Source organism: Coregonus lavaretus (genome assembly GCF_964263955.1).
Source record: "Coregonus lavaretus genome assembly, chromosome: 1".
In the NCBI taxonomy this organism is placed as follows: Eukaryota; Metazoa; Chordata; class Actinopteri; order Salmoniformes; family Salmonidae; genus Coregonus; species Coregonus lavaretus.
The window spans coordinates 64604907-64618386 of record NC_139988.1 but is presented as its reverse complement, the minus strand read 5'-3'; the positions used below and the strand labels follow the sequence as shown (position 1 = coordinate 64618386).

The 13480-nt window shown below is 40.3% G+C and overlaps 1 protein-coding gene across 1 annotated transcript in view; it reads left to right on the top strand.

Annotated features, from left to right (window-relative positions):
- The window catches only part of LOC311133656 (uncharacterized protein), a gene marked incomplete at its 3' end in the record, with an annotated part of 31725 nt that extends 23828 nt beyond the window's left edge, over positions 1-7897 (top strand). Inside the window, exons 5-7 of the mRNA XM_084167190.1 lie at positions 6273-6773; positions 7071-7187; positions 7326-7897. Coding sequence (XP_084023316.1) covers positions 6273-6773; positions 7071-7187; positions 7326-7897 — 1190 coding nt within the window. The remainder of the gene's footprint in view (positions 1-6272; positions 6774-7070; positions 7188-7325) is intronic.
- Between the last annotated feature and the right edge of the window lie 5583 nt (positions 7898-13480).

Below are 13480 nucleotides of genomic sequence, written 5' to 3'. Positions count from 1 at the left end.
AAGAGAACTAAGGGGGGAAACCAATGATGTATATAAACCCTGGATAGCTGATGCTATGTGTTGGCCAATGAGAGGCTTTGAAGCCAACGGTCGGCCATATTGGCACTCCTCAGAAGAAGAAGCAGTCCTCCATAGGAATGATTGGAATTCTACAGCATTTCAATTAAATGTTTCAAGGAAACAATTACACGTATTTAAGTATTTTGTTGTTGTAGTGGGGACAGTAACATTAGTACTTTATAAAAAATGATAGCCTACTTTTAAAATGTTATTTTTATTATAAGATTCTAAAATGTTTTTAGACTTTTTAATTTTTTAAAAATCTTTAGCTCACATAATATAATTAAAACATATACATTAAGTTGTCTTTGGAATAAACGTGGCAAAAACAAATGTAGACATTAATAAATGCATTTTTATAGCTGCCAAAATATTTTTTACAAAGGTGGGGGAGTTCCAAGATGGAGGCGTGGAGGCTTCAAAACAGAGCTCCCTGTTCGTCATCTAGTGAATATATAAATCATTGGGGGAAATGCGCCAGAATTCGGAAAAACCACTCTAAAACAATTTGGTGTGAAAGTCCCCCAAGAGACTTTTGACTCCAGCACAATGCCAAAAGTGTCTTGGTTGCAACGAACCTAGCCTAGGCCTGGGTAGCCTATAAGCTATTTGCCCAACCAGACTGCAAAGAATTCACCAGGAGGCACAAGCCGATTGTCATATGTCATGAGAAGACCAAGCCATGAAGTAAAGCAAGAAATAGTCTAATAACAAACAACTGCAAATGACTTACCAGAGCAGCCACTGGTAGGCATAGTATAATGACTTGTTGCCAACATTTGTTTTTGTCCTGATAGTTGGGCATGCAAAACCTGGTGTACAGTATTTTTTATTTATTATGGATCCCCATTAGCTGCTGCCAAGGCATGACGTAGACATGAAGTTGCTTCAATTTAACAATAATTAAAGACAAAATGTGTATTTGTTAAAGTAGGCCTATACTTAAGCAATCAGGCCAATGCACAGAGCAAAAAAAGGGAACCCCAAAAAATATGTTTCCCGCAACCACGTTCACAGACTTGTTGAGCAATTATTACAAGAAGAAAAAGGGAAATCAGCACAATCTGATGGGTAAAGTATTTAGCTAAACTATTTTGAACTGGAAACATGCTGCACTTACTAACAATGACCAACACAATTCCAGTCAAAATAGAAGATTGTTAGAAATACTGTAGCCTATGATTAGGCCTACTATATCCAACCCAACTCCATTTACTGCCACTATCATGTATCCCAGTGGTTTGCAAACTTTTCTACCCGTGACCCCCAAAAAGGAACAAAACTTGCGACCCCCGCACGCACATGAATGTGTGCACACACGAACATGCAGGCACAATTGCTGCACAAATGTAGCCTGTCATTACAGCCATAAATGGTGATGCATTTTCAAAATGCAAGTTAGCTACAATTTGAAGCTGAAAGTCTTGCCTTAATAGAAGGAACCATGAATTCTGCTCTGTTTCAGAGAATTCTACAGAGAATGTCAGGCCATCCGTCTGTGAGCTGAAGCTGAAGTGTAGCTGGGTCATGCAGCAAGACAATGATCCAAAACGCACAATCAAGTCTACGTGAAAATGTCTAAAAAGCTAAAATTGTCACGTTTTGGAATGGCCTAGTCAAAGTCCAGACCTAATCCCAATTGAAATGTTGTGGCAGGACTTGAAAGGAGCAGTTCATGCTTGAAAACCCACAAATATCGCTGAGTTAAAGCAGTTCTGCATGCAAGAGTGGGCCAAAATTCCTCCACAGCGATGTGAGAGACTGATAAACAACTAAAGGAAGCATTTGGTTGCAGTCATTGCAGCTAAAGGTGGCACAAGCAGTTATTGAGTGTAAGGGGGCAATTACTTTTTCACACTGTGGAATTGGGTGTTGCATAACTTTGTTAATTATTAAATAAATAAAATAAGTATAATTTTTTTTTTTTTTTGTAAACTCAGGTTCCCTTTATCTAATATTAGGGTTTGGTTGAAGATCTGATAACAGTCAGTATAAAATATGCAAAAATAGAGAACATCTGAAAAGTGGGCAAATACTTTTTCACGGCACTGTATAAAGCATGAAAAGGGTACTCTAAAATAATTTGAAAAACTGAGCTCTGAGTTGAATATACCGTACCAAGGTCATACTTCTTCAGGTATTTACAAATAGGTATCTACAAGCTTTCTATCCAAACACCCAAACTAGATAAGGTTACAAGGCACCCCCTCAGGCCATAGAGCAATATTTAGCCAGAGTTTAGGAGAATCAATACACTGAGAAACCAACAACTAACCTATACAGGGCTTTATCAGCGTTGAAACAAGATAACACATTTATTCTTATACAGATGTGGGAACGTGCTCTTCATCAAGATACAGTATAAGTGAAGAGACATGGTTAGATATATTCTCTGAAGCTCGTAAAGTTACCAATGCAAATTCATGGAGGTGGCTACAAAACTACATATTTTTGGAAATGTAAAACATTTAACAGCTTTTGGGTGTCAGTTTTCAATATGATTGATAAGGTGTTTGGTTTTCAAATGTTAGCCATTCTTGCATCCAAGTCGGACATGGTGTTAGAAAGGAATAAACATTATTTGTTACAAATATTTTTCATTTCAGCTAAGAAAGCTATAACATTAAAATGACTCCAGAAAGAACCTCCAACAGATGAGGTGTGGATCTCAATTATAAGAAGAACATACATAATGGAAAAAATAACATTTAGATTAAGATTAAAGCAAGATCAATTTGTGGACAGATGGTCATTACTGACTGTGAACATGGAGATTCAGTGGGTTGTGTCTGATCAATTAACTCTTCCTTTTTATGGACTGTAGCCTAAATGTACAGTGCATTCGGAAAGTATTCAGACATTGACTTTTTCCACATTTTGTTACGTTACAGCCTTATTCTAAAATGGAATAAATAAAAACATTTCCTCATCAATCTACACACAACACTGTAAGGGTTGGGGTGAGGTGTGACCCAGGTGCTGCGCAGGATATACAGTAGGCAGTAGGCAGAGATGGTGAAACAAGGATCTTTACTGGTTGTCCCGAAGCCAAAATACAAAATAACGGTATAAGAAAGGCGAAGCAAATAAGTCTCCAAAACCGGCTGACAGCCAAAATACAAAAGACTACCTATGACTGAAACAAATAACAAAACAGGGAGAACACTTCTCAAGTACCTGTACATAGGTCTCCGATCAGACACTGAGTAGTACTGCTGGACATAGAGACACTAGCAGAGAAAACTGAGCAAGACAATACAGGGAGGTGAGGGCATAAATACACAGGTGAACAGAGAGACACAGGTGACACCAATAGGATGATGATTAGTCCAGACTGTGAGTGAGGAGGTGCCTAAGGTTGTCGGAGGATGACACCTAGTGGGTCGCTCCGGAACTGTGACCCCCTCCTGTGACACGATACCAGATAATGACAAAGCAAAAACAGGTAAAGGGTCTGAATACTTATGTAAATGTGATATTTCCGTTTTTGATTTGTGATAAATGTGCTACATTTCTAAAAACCTGTTTTTGCTTTGTCATTATGGGGTATTGTGTGTAGAATGATGAGGGGGAAAAAACAATTTAATCGATTTTAGAATAAGGCTGTAACGTAACAACATGTGGAAAAAGTAAATGGGTCTGAATACTTTCTGAACGCACTGTATTAACTGATTCCTTCAAAGTCTGTATACAACCCAACCCACTCGGTGTGTGTTATGTCTTGCTAGTGTCACTTTATGTTTTTGATAAGGTTTATGGTTATTTATTTATTTGAATTTTGAATTAAATTTTTCTTGTACAGTATGTATTTGTTGCTTTAGGTTACATGTCTCATTTTTCAACAACAATCAGTGCAGTACCTGCATGTTGGAATTTAACAATACAATTTAAAAAGTAAGTTGAAAAAATTATATATCTGCTACCAATCTAACGATACAGCTGTTTTAATAACCGCATTAACAATTTTTCCCCAAAAACATTTTCCAAACAACTGAAATATTGACCACTTTCACAGCACTTTAGACACAAACTAGACACAAACTTAGACGGTATGACATCTTGGTCTACTTCTCTGCTATTCAAATCTGGAATCAGAACAGAATGATCTTCTACCAATAAAAAGTTACAGCTGTTTGTCAGAAGTAGCTAGCTAACTTCAGCAAACAGCTCTCTCATGTCTCATCATTGAGCAGCCCAAACGGAGCCTTTGCTATGGATACCAATGCATTTCAATGGCAAAAAAAGGGCCATAGACTAGAATGGTAAAAAATAGATATAATTCTAGACCTATCTCCTCTTTCACTGTTTAAGTTATCAACACCAAACCAATGTTGAGATATTCAGACTGACCCTACTTAGGGGGCTTTTACAACAAATTGGTATGGTGCGTTTTCTTTCTAACTATGGTCCGTTTACCACCTTAGTTCAGTTCGTTTCGACTGGGGTCCGATTCAACTGTGGTGTGGTTCCCTGCAGGTGAGAACGCAGTCCGGACCAAACAAAGGAAAATAACCAGAGTCGTGCAGTATTATTGGTTGTTTGACTGTGAGCATTTGATGAAATGCACACCGCTTCATAACTTGAGATCTCTGAAACATGTTGTGAGTAGCAGCACATACCGGGATATAAACTACTGAATATAGCTTATTTAGGTCGCAGTTAGATCGGCTATTGTTTCCACCTGCATGTTCTCGGAAGACCAAAGCGAAAGAAATATGAAAATTGGGACGCAAGTGAAGCTTCAGCATATTTGTCCAATAAACAAATGACGTGCTTGGACACGTGGTTTTGTTTAGGAATTTTAGGTAGTTCAGAATTTGCATAAAATAACCCACCAACGGTAAGTCTTGAACCAGTCATGCTATAGGCACCAAACACACTTTCACATGTTCAGGCTATCCTATCCTATCAATACATTCTTCACAATTTAGCATGCACACCACATTTTCTTCAGGAAATGTACTTCTAATTATTATTTGATTTATTCGGCTCGCTTTAGCGCTTAAACGATTTAAGCCATTAACACGAAGCCAACTTCCAAATGTGCAGACTGCTCCAACTTAGTTTACTTGTACTACAACAATATTTAAATGAGCTCCCAATGCATTTCAATGGTAAAAAAAAAGGGCCATAGACTTAAATGGTAAAACAAATAAACAATTCTATACCTGCTTTATCTTCTCCTATACCATTTAACATATTAACACCAATCCAACGTTTAGATGTTCAGACTGACCCTACTTAGATTGCTTGCATTCAGATTTTTGATACTATTTAGACTTTTTAAACTATAAGCATTTAAACTTTGCATAAATTAACATGGGATTGAATGAGAACCATAGGAATACAAAGTTAGCTAATCAAAATGGTCCTGCTCCTTTGCCAATAAAGCTATAAGACCAACTTTATGTTCAGGCTATCCTAACTTCAAATTCTTCAAAATCTTTATCAATTATAACTGTATACATTTGCAATCATTTGCATAAAATAACTCACCAACTAACTCTTGAACCATTCAAGCTAGAGAAACCAAACCAACTTTAATCTTTATCAACTATAGCTATATACATTTGTATAAATTAGCATAAAATAACCCACCAACAGTAACGTTTGAACCGTTCAAGCTAGAGACACCAAACAAACTTTCACATGTTCAGGCTATCCTAATTTCAAATTCTTTAAAATCTTTATAAACTATAAACCACATTTTCTTCAGGAAAAGTACTTTTCTAGTTTGTATTTAAATTCTGTCAAGCCATTCCTCAATTTATTTCCAGTTGTGTGTGTCCAAGTTAAGAGTAGGTTTGTTTCCTATTTCTCATGTATATTCTAGTTAAGTCACAACAGTTGAGATGTATTGGTTTAATAGGTTTATCCTAACCACCTTGACCTTTTATGTTATGCAACCTGCTCATGATGTCTCTCCTTTGTTGCAGAACCACACACAAACCTTTACCATGTCCAACCACAAGTCCTCAAGAAATGTGTGAAATTTGTCGTCTGCTTACTCTCTAACCGGGGAAAAGTACTCCTGGTGAAATCTATCCACCCAGTTACCTATCTTGGGTTCCTTAGCCTATTTTTCCCTACTATACAGTATGTTTTCATCAAATGATATCCCTATTTTATCTGATCCCTCCCTTCTCACTTTGCAACTATGCCCTTCTTTCTCTTCTTTTCTTCCACCTTCCCTGTTTCTATCTCTTCTCCAGAACGGATGGTACTGATGGAGATACTGCCTGGGCCTGCTTTTTTGGGAGATGAACTGAGTCTGAGGTGTGTTGTGACGGGGACCGACCAAATTAGCCGCGCTATATTCTACAAGGATGATCAGCAAATAAATGACAGTGCCCTTTCTTTTTACCATATCAACAATGTGACCGAGTCCAACAAGGGGAAATATCGCTGTGAAGCCACCTATAGGTTCAAGGGAAGCACCAGTGGAAAGTCAAACACAGGCGTCTCAGAATATCAAGAATTGATTGTTGCAGCACTCCCTTTGAAGGCAGATCTCACTGCGACCGCCTACATGACCTGCTCCTGCTCCGGATGCCCCACTGACACCTCCTATCGCTGGTACTACAAACAGCACAATCAGAAGTGGCTACCTAAAGGCTCTGGCGACAGCTACACACATGCCATGTCGGCTGGTAGTTATGCATGCAGAGGAGTGTGGAAAGTCGGGAGGTCTGCACTAAGCAATATCCATCATTGTGAGTTCCCCACAAATGAGAGAACGTGAACATATATTATTTTAGAGTGAAAATATGAGAGTAGATTATTGTTGAAGGACATGCCTGATAGAAGTTTGAAATGTGCACATAAAAGTTAGTTGCTCAAGCCAACTCTGATGTGTAATTTGAAGAGATAGCATTCAACAGTGTAGTAGGCATGTGATGGTGCTTTGTATTTTGTGATATACTGGTCAACAAAAGTAAACAAAGTGAATAAACCTTTAGAATTAGACAAACCTAACATTGATAATCTTTCTGCTTTACTCTTTATGACAGCTGACGTCGACACTCAAGGGACAAATATGCCATTGATCATCATCTTTGTGATAATCGTCTTGGGGGTTATACTGGTCATAGGAGCCATAATCTTATATCGCAAGAGGACTGGTGAAGGTAAGCCTACAACTGATCTCCTCAGCCACTGTGTGTGTGTGTGTTTGTTTAAGTGACATATAAGTCTTTACATGACATCAATTGTTTGCCATTCAAAAGTTCTTCATTTCAAATGTGTTTTCTCTGTTTGTATGCTAGAAGACATTTACGAAGATATGCCCATGAGTACAGTGAAATCGAAGGATGGAGGAGATGGGGGGTACGAGGAGCTTCGCAAAAAACATGGTACCGGGAGTGAGGGAGAGTACGACACCCTGAACACAACTCCAGCAGAAGCAGCAGGAGGAGAGAAAGCAGAAGCAGCAGGAGGAGAGAAAGCAGGGGGAGCGTACGAAGCGCTGAAGAAAGCAGGAGGAAAAGAGGAGGTGTACAACACCTTGGGGGAAGTGGTGGTGGAAGGTGGGAATGGGGGAGATGGGGCGTATGAAGCATTGAAGAAGTCCAAAGATGGGGGAACTGAGGGTCTGTACCACACCTTGGGGGAAGTGGGGGCGAAAGGTGGGGATGGGGGAGATGGGGCATATGAAGCATTGAAGAAGTCCAAAGATGGGGGAACTGAGGGTCTGTACCACACCTTGGGGGAAGTGGGGGCGAAAGGTGGGGATGGGGGAGATGGGGGAGATGGGGCATATGACGCTTTGAAAAAGTCCAAAGATGGGGGAACTGACGATCTGTTCCATACTTTGACGGCAGAAGGAGGCAAAGAGTGAGATAGAGAGTATAAAGAGGGGTATACCAATCTCTGGGAGCAGAAGGGACCTAGATCTGATACAATAGGAAGTCCTGTAATGACAAGAGGAAAGGTGGGGTGTAGGATCAGTGGTGTAGCGTAGTATTGCAGGGCTCCCCGTAAGGTCCAAGCAAGGCAGTTTTTTAGCTAATGTCATGCTATTTAGGCTATTAGGCTGAAAGAAAAGGTTGCTGTTTTAGAGCTAATTTCCTGCTATTCTACACATTTTGCTATGAGGCTGAGAGGACATTTAGCAGTTTTAAAGGTAATTTCCTGTTATAAAAATAACTAATTCCTCCCGAGTGGCGCAGCAGTCTAAAGCACTGCATCTCAGTGCTTGAGGTGTCACTATAGACCCGGGTTCGATCCCAGGCTGTGTTGCAGCCGGCCACGACCGGGAGACCCATGAGGCGGCGCACAATTGGCCCAGCGTCGTCCGGGTTAGGGAAGGGTTTGGCCGGCCGGGATGTCCTTGTCCCATCGCGCTCTAGTGACTCCTTGTGGCGGGCTTGGTGCATGCATGCTGACTTCGGTTGCCAGTTGTACAGTGTTTCCTCCGACACATTGGTGTGGCTGGATTCCGGGTTAAGCGAGCAGTGTGTCAAGAAGCAGTTTCGGAGGATGCATGGCTCTCGACCTTCGCCTCTCCCGAGTCCATACAGGAGTTGCAGCGATGGGACAAGACTGTAACTACCAATTGGATATCACGAAAAAGGTACAATAATAACCATGGCTTACTATATGCTATCTGGGTTGTGGGAAGCTTGTGGGACCTCCCACTTGCAGGGGCTGCGGGGGGTGCTACGCTAGTGAGTAGGATAATGATTTTATCATTGTAATGTGTGAAATTTTTTAAAGGAGGGATTTAATACTTACTTTTCTTTGTAAGTTAGACATTTTCAGTATTTGTTGGACAGATATTGACTATAACATTGAAAGTTTTACAAAAAACGTTTGTATATGTTTTGTGTTGTATACATTTGAGCTTTAAGGCAAATATGTGGTCCTCTGTAGCTCAATTGGTAGAGCATGGCGCTTGTAACGAAAGGGTAGTGGGTTCGATCCCCAGGACCACCCATACGTAAAAATGTATGCGCACATGACTGTAAGTCGCTTTGGATAAAAGCGTCTGCTAAATGGCTTATTATTATAAACATCCACTGTTCATTAATCAAGCACTTTCTCTTTTTTGTCTGTAATGTATATAGAATGTATAAAACATATTATGCTTAAGTTGCACAGTATCTGAGATATCTAAATGCAATACTCCAAACTGTATATTTATGTCATTTACAGTGGGCGGCAGTGTAACATTGGTAATATATCATTATGATAATTTTGTTTGCTGAAATAAAGTATTAGCATAACCAATTCTCGTGTTGTTTTGTGGAAACTCAATGTTTAATCAGTTGTTTGGATCCCACACTCAGATTGAGTCAGTATCATTTTACCATGGTACTTTGGTGGACGTTGGTGCAGGATTACCTGTGCTGGAATAATAATATTAAAATACGGTTTGAGAACAATGGAATGAGCAGCAGGGTTTAATAGCACAAGCTGGATGGGTAATTAACACGGTCTACAACTGGTCTGTATTCGGTCTGTTCTGGGCCTGTGTTCACAAAGCATCTAAGATCAGCTCCCCCCTGTCCATGTAATCGTATTCATTATGATTGAAGGCAAAACTGATCCTAACTAACGTCATGCTTTGTGAATACGGATCTTGCTCTTAACAACCTTGAAGCCAGTAGCTTTGACCCAATAAATACCACTGAGCGGGAGGCTGAGAGAGGAGTGCTGGGCGGGCAGAGGAGGAGGAATCCTCCTGCACTACACTCATCCATCTTGACTTTAATTTCCTGAACCTGCTGTTGTCCCCTCCAGGAAGCTCCTCAGCCTGGCGCAGCGTGTCAGAGAGAGACTTCAGCTAACCTGACAGCGTCTCTTTCCTCCCTCCTGCCTCACTCCTAGTCTTGCTCCCCTCCACCCCCTCCCCTCACAGAGCAATGCCAAGAGAATACACAGCTAGAAATCAGGTGTCATATTAAAGTACCATTATCTGATATCACTTACCAATGTTTCTCCCTTCCCCCTCCTTTTCTCTCTGTCTCGGGCAAATAGATGATCTCTCCCTGATGTGAGACAACGACAAGAGAGGAAGGGAGAAAGAGAGAGGGAGAAACAAAGAGGGCGAGAGAGAGTCCTGTCCCGTATGGCCAGTGTAGAAAACTCTTCCATCTCTGACATGACGACATAAACCCTACACTCTTGAAAAAAAGGGTTCCAAAAGGGTTCTTCGGCTGTCCCCATAGGAGAACCCTTTTTGGTTCCAGGTAGAACCCTTTTTGGTTTCAGGAAGAACCCTTTCGGGTTCCACGTAGAACCCTCTTTAGAAAAGGGTTCTACATGGAACCCTCTTTAGAAAGGGTTCTACATGGAACCCCAAAAGGTTCTATCTGGAACCAAAAGGGTTCTACCTAGAACCATTAAGGGTTCTTCAAAGGGTTATCCTATGGGGACAGCCGAATAACCCTTTTAGGTTCTAGATAGCGCCTTTTTTTCTAAAAGTGTACTCCCTGGACAGTGGCAAAGTGGCAAAGGCCTCTTTCAGATCCCATCAAAATCTTTATTTCTCTCTGACATTTTCTCTGGGGTAATATCTCTAGCCCAGTGATCAATAGATGGAGAATAAATAGGCAGAGCATATAAGTAATATGACACCTCCTATCTGGAGAGAAGGGTTCTCTGCCTATTAGCAGCCAAACCAGAGGGAGAGGAAAGCAGGGGGTGAAGAATGGAAAGTTGTGGGCTGACAAAGTGGGAACCAGACAAGCAGGAGGCTTTGTGTAATATTCATTTGTTCATTAAGCATTTGTTTAAAGGTCATTTCACAATTCACATCCATATACAAACCTGAACAGGCTCATAGAGAAAATAGAATGTAATGTTCAAAAATAATGTTGAATAATTTGTAATAATGTTGATAATAGTAGTAGTAACGATAAAAGTAATAATATAGTAATAATAACATTGTACTCAAGCTTTTCTTTCACAATATTTTTTCACATGAATATGTTTTTGAACATATACAATTGTACATTTTACAGGAAAGAACCACACAAAAAGAAAATAAACAAAAATTCACAAAGACAACAGTAAAATCCCTAACAGTTATTATTATTCTTTTCCTGGAATGTGAAATACAATTTTTATTGTTTACAGTATCTCCATGGACTGAAGGAAACTCTCCAGTCAAAGTCATCGGACCTGGGTCAAATATAAAAGTCAAAAACTGTTAAATACTTGAGCTGCTCTTGAGTTAGTTTGCCTGTTACAAAAGAGTCAATGGAATAGTCCCAAAAGTGCAAACTCCAAGCTAAATCAAGGGCACCTCAAATACTTTCAAGTTTTTGACATAGAGTATGTATTTGACCCAAGTCTGAAAGTGATACACCTCTCTGCAATACCAATGAAAACATGGGTTTTATCTTTGGGCTGTGAGGCTCACTAAACAACTCACAATGCTTACCAGAAAAAGTATTATTTATGTACAGAAATTCAACATTTACAGTGTCATACATAATTTATTATTTATTGCTTTTTGACTAAGTGCGTAAAAAGCACTAGCCTACCAACGTTTTTAAGTATATCCAGAGTAACACTCCAGTGCAGACTATAATATAAAGGAAGGAATTGGAGAGAGAGATATTCCTCCATAGGAGAGAGATCTCGGTTACCCTTCTCTGCTCTGTATGGACACCAGGGTCGTGTTCATTAGAACGCACAACGGAAAACATTTTGCAACAGAAAAACAAGAATGAGCATTTCTTGTAGGATGAGTCCAGGTTGTCCCTCCCTGTTTCAATCTGGTTTCTTCCGTTTGGTGCCTAATGAACATGGCCCTGCAGGAGAGGGAGGCAGGGGCTCCATCAATCCCATGTTTGACATGTACTGTCAACCATTGACTGGTATATAGTGTCATGCACCATTTTGCCCTTCAAAGCAGTCACTATTTGATGAGTGATTGATAGGGTCGTGGTGGGTGCTTGTTGGGATCAGGACGCCATAGTCTCTCTCCCTCTGTGTGTTATTGCTTAGTGATGGCGGGCACAGGCTGGCGTGTGTGGGTTTTTGGCTCCTTGGTGCAAGCAAACAGCTTCTTCGGTGAGAGCGCACTGACACTACAATATATCAAGCGTGACCGGCAAGACAAACAGTGGAAACCGATACAATGCTACAATAACATAACTACGAGACTATTGGAGGTGGAGAATACAGTATATATGGAATGCAGACTTTTTTACGTTTTATACGATTGTGAATGTTCCTTTCCCAAAACACGTTCATACAGCCATATATAATGTAAAACAGATCATAAATGTCCTGAAGTGTCCAACAAATATATGTGAAATATATACCATATACTTCTTTCACTGTATTTTGTAGAGCTTGGATTGGGTGGAGATTCTGAGTTGGTCTTTGAAGCAATTATTTTTCTCATCCTTCTCTTCCCATCTCAATAGACAATCATTTTCAACCAGGCAGACAGGTTAGGCCTAATATATACAATTCGTTGACATGATAGAATGTAAAAGTGTACTTATCGAAGTGACACTGTGAAGCAATACTGAACAGAGGTGTTGTACCACTATTGACAGCTTTGGTGCCCTTAAATATTCTTTGTGATCCTGTCTCACACACGGTGCACAAATGCAAAACACACTCACATACAGTGCATTCAGAAAGTATTCAGACATCTTCCCTTTTTCCACATTTTGCTACGTTGCAGCCTTATTCTAAAATTGATTAAATAAATAAAAATGTCATAAATCGACACACATTACCCCATAATGACTAAGTGAAAACCGGTTTTTAGACATTTTTGCAAATTTATAAAAGATAAACAAAAACAGGAATACCTTATTTACATAACTATTCAAACCCTTTGCTATGAGACTCTAAATTTAGCTCAGGTGCATCCTGTTTCCATTGAGCATCCATGAGATGTTTCTACAACTTGATTGGAGTCCACCTGTGGTAAATTCAATTAATTGGACATGATTTGGAAAGGCACACACCTGTTTATATAAGGTTCCACAGTTGACAGTGCATGTCAGAGCAAAAACCAATTCATGAGGTCGAAGGAAATGTCCGTAGAGCTCAGAGAAAGAATTGTGTCGAGACACAGATCTGGGGAAGGGTACCAAAAAATGTCTGCAGCATTGAAGGTCCCCAAGAACACAGTGGCCTCCATCATTCTTAAATGGAAGAAGTTTGGAACCACCAAGACTCTTCCTAGAGCTGGCTGCCCGGCCAAACTGAGCAATCGGGGGAGAAGGGCCTTGGTCAGGGAGGTGACCAAAACCCGATGGTCACTCTGACAGAGCTCCAGAGTTCCTCTGTGGAGATGGGAGAACCTTCTAGAAGGACAACCACCTCTGCAGCACTCCACCAATCAGGCCTTTACGGTAGAGTGGCCAGACAGAACCACTCCTCAGTAAAAGGTACATGACAGCCCGCTTGGAGTTTGTCAAAAGGCACCTAAAGGACTCTCAGACCATGA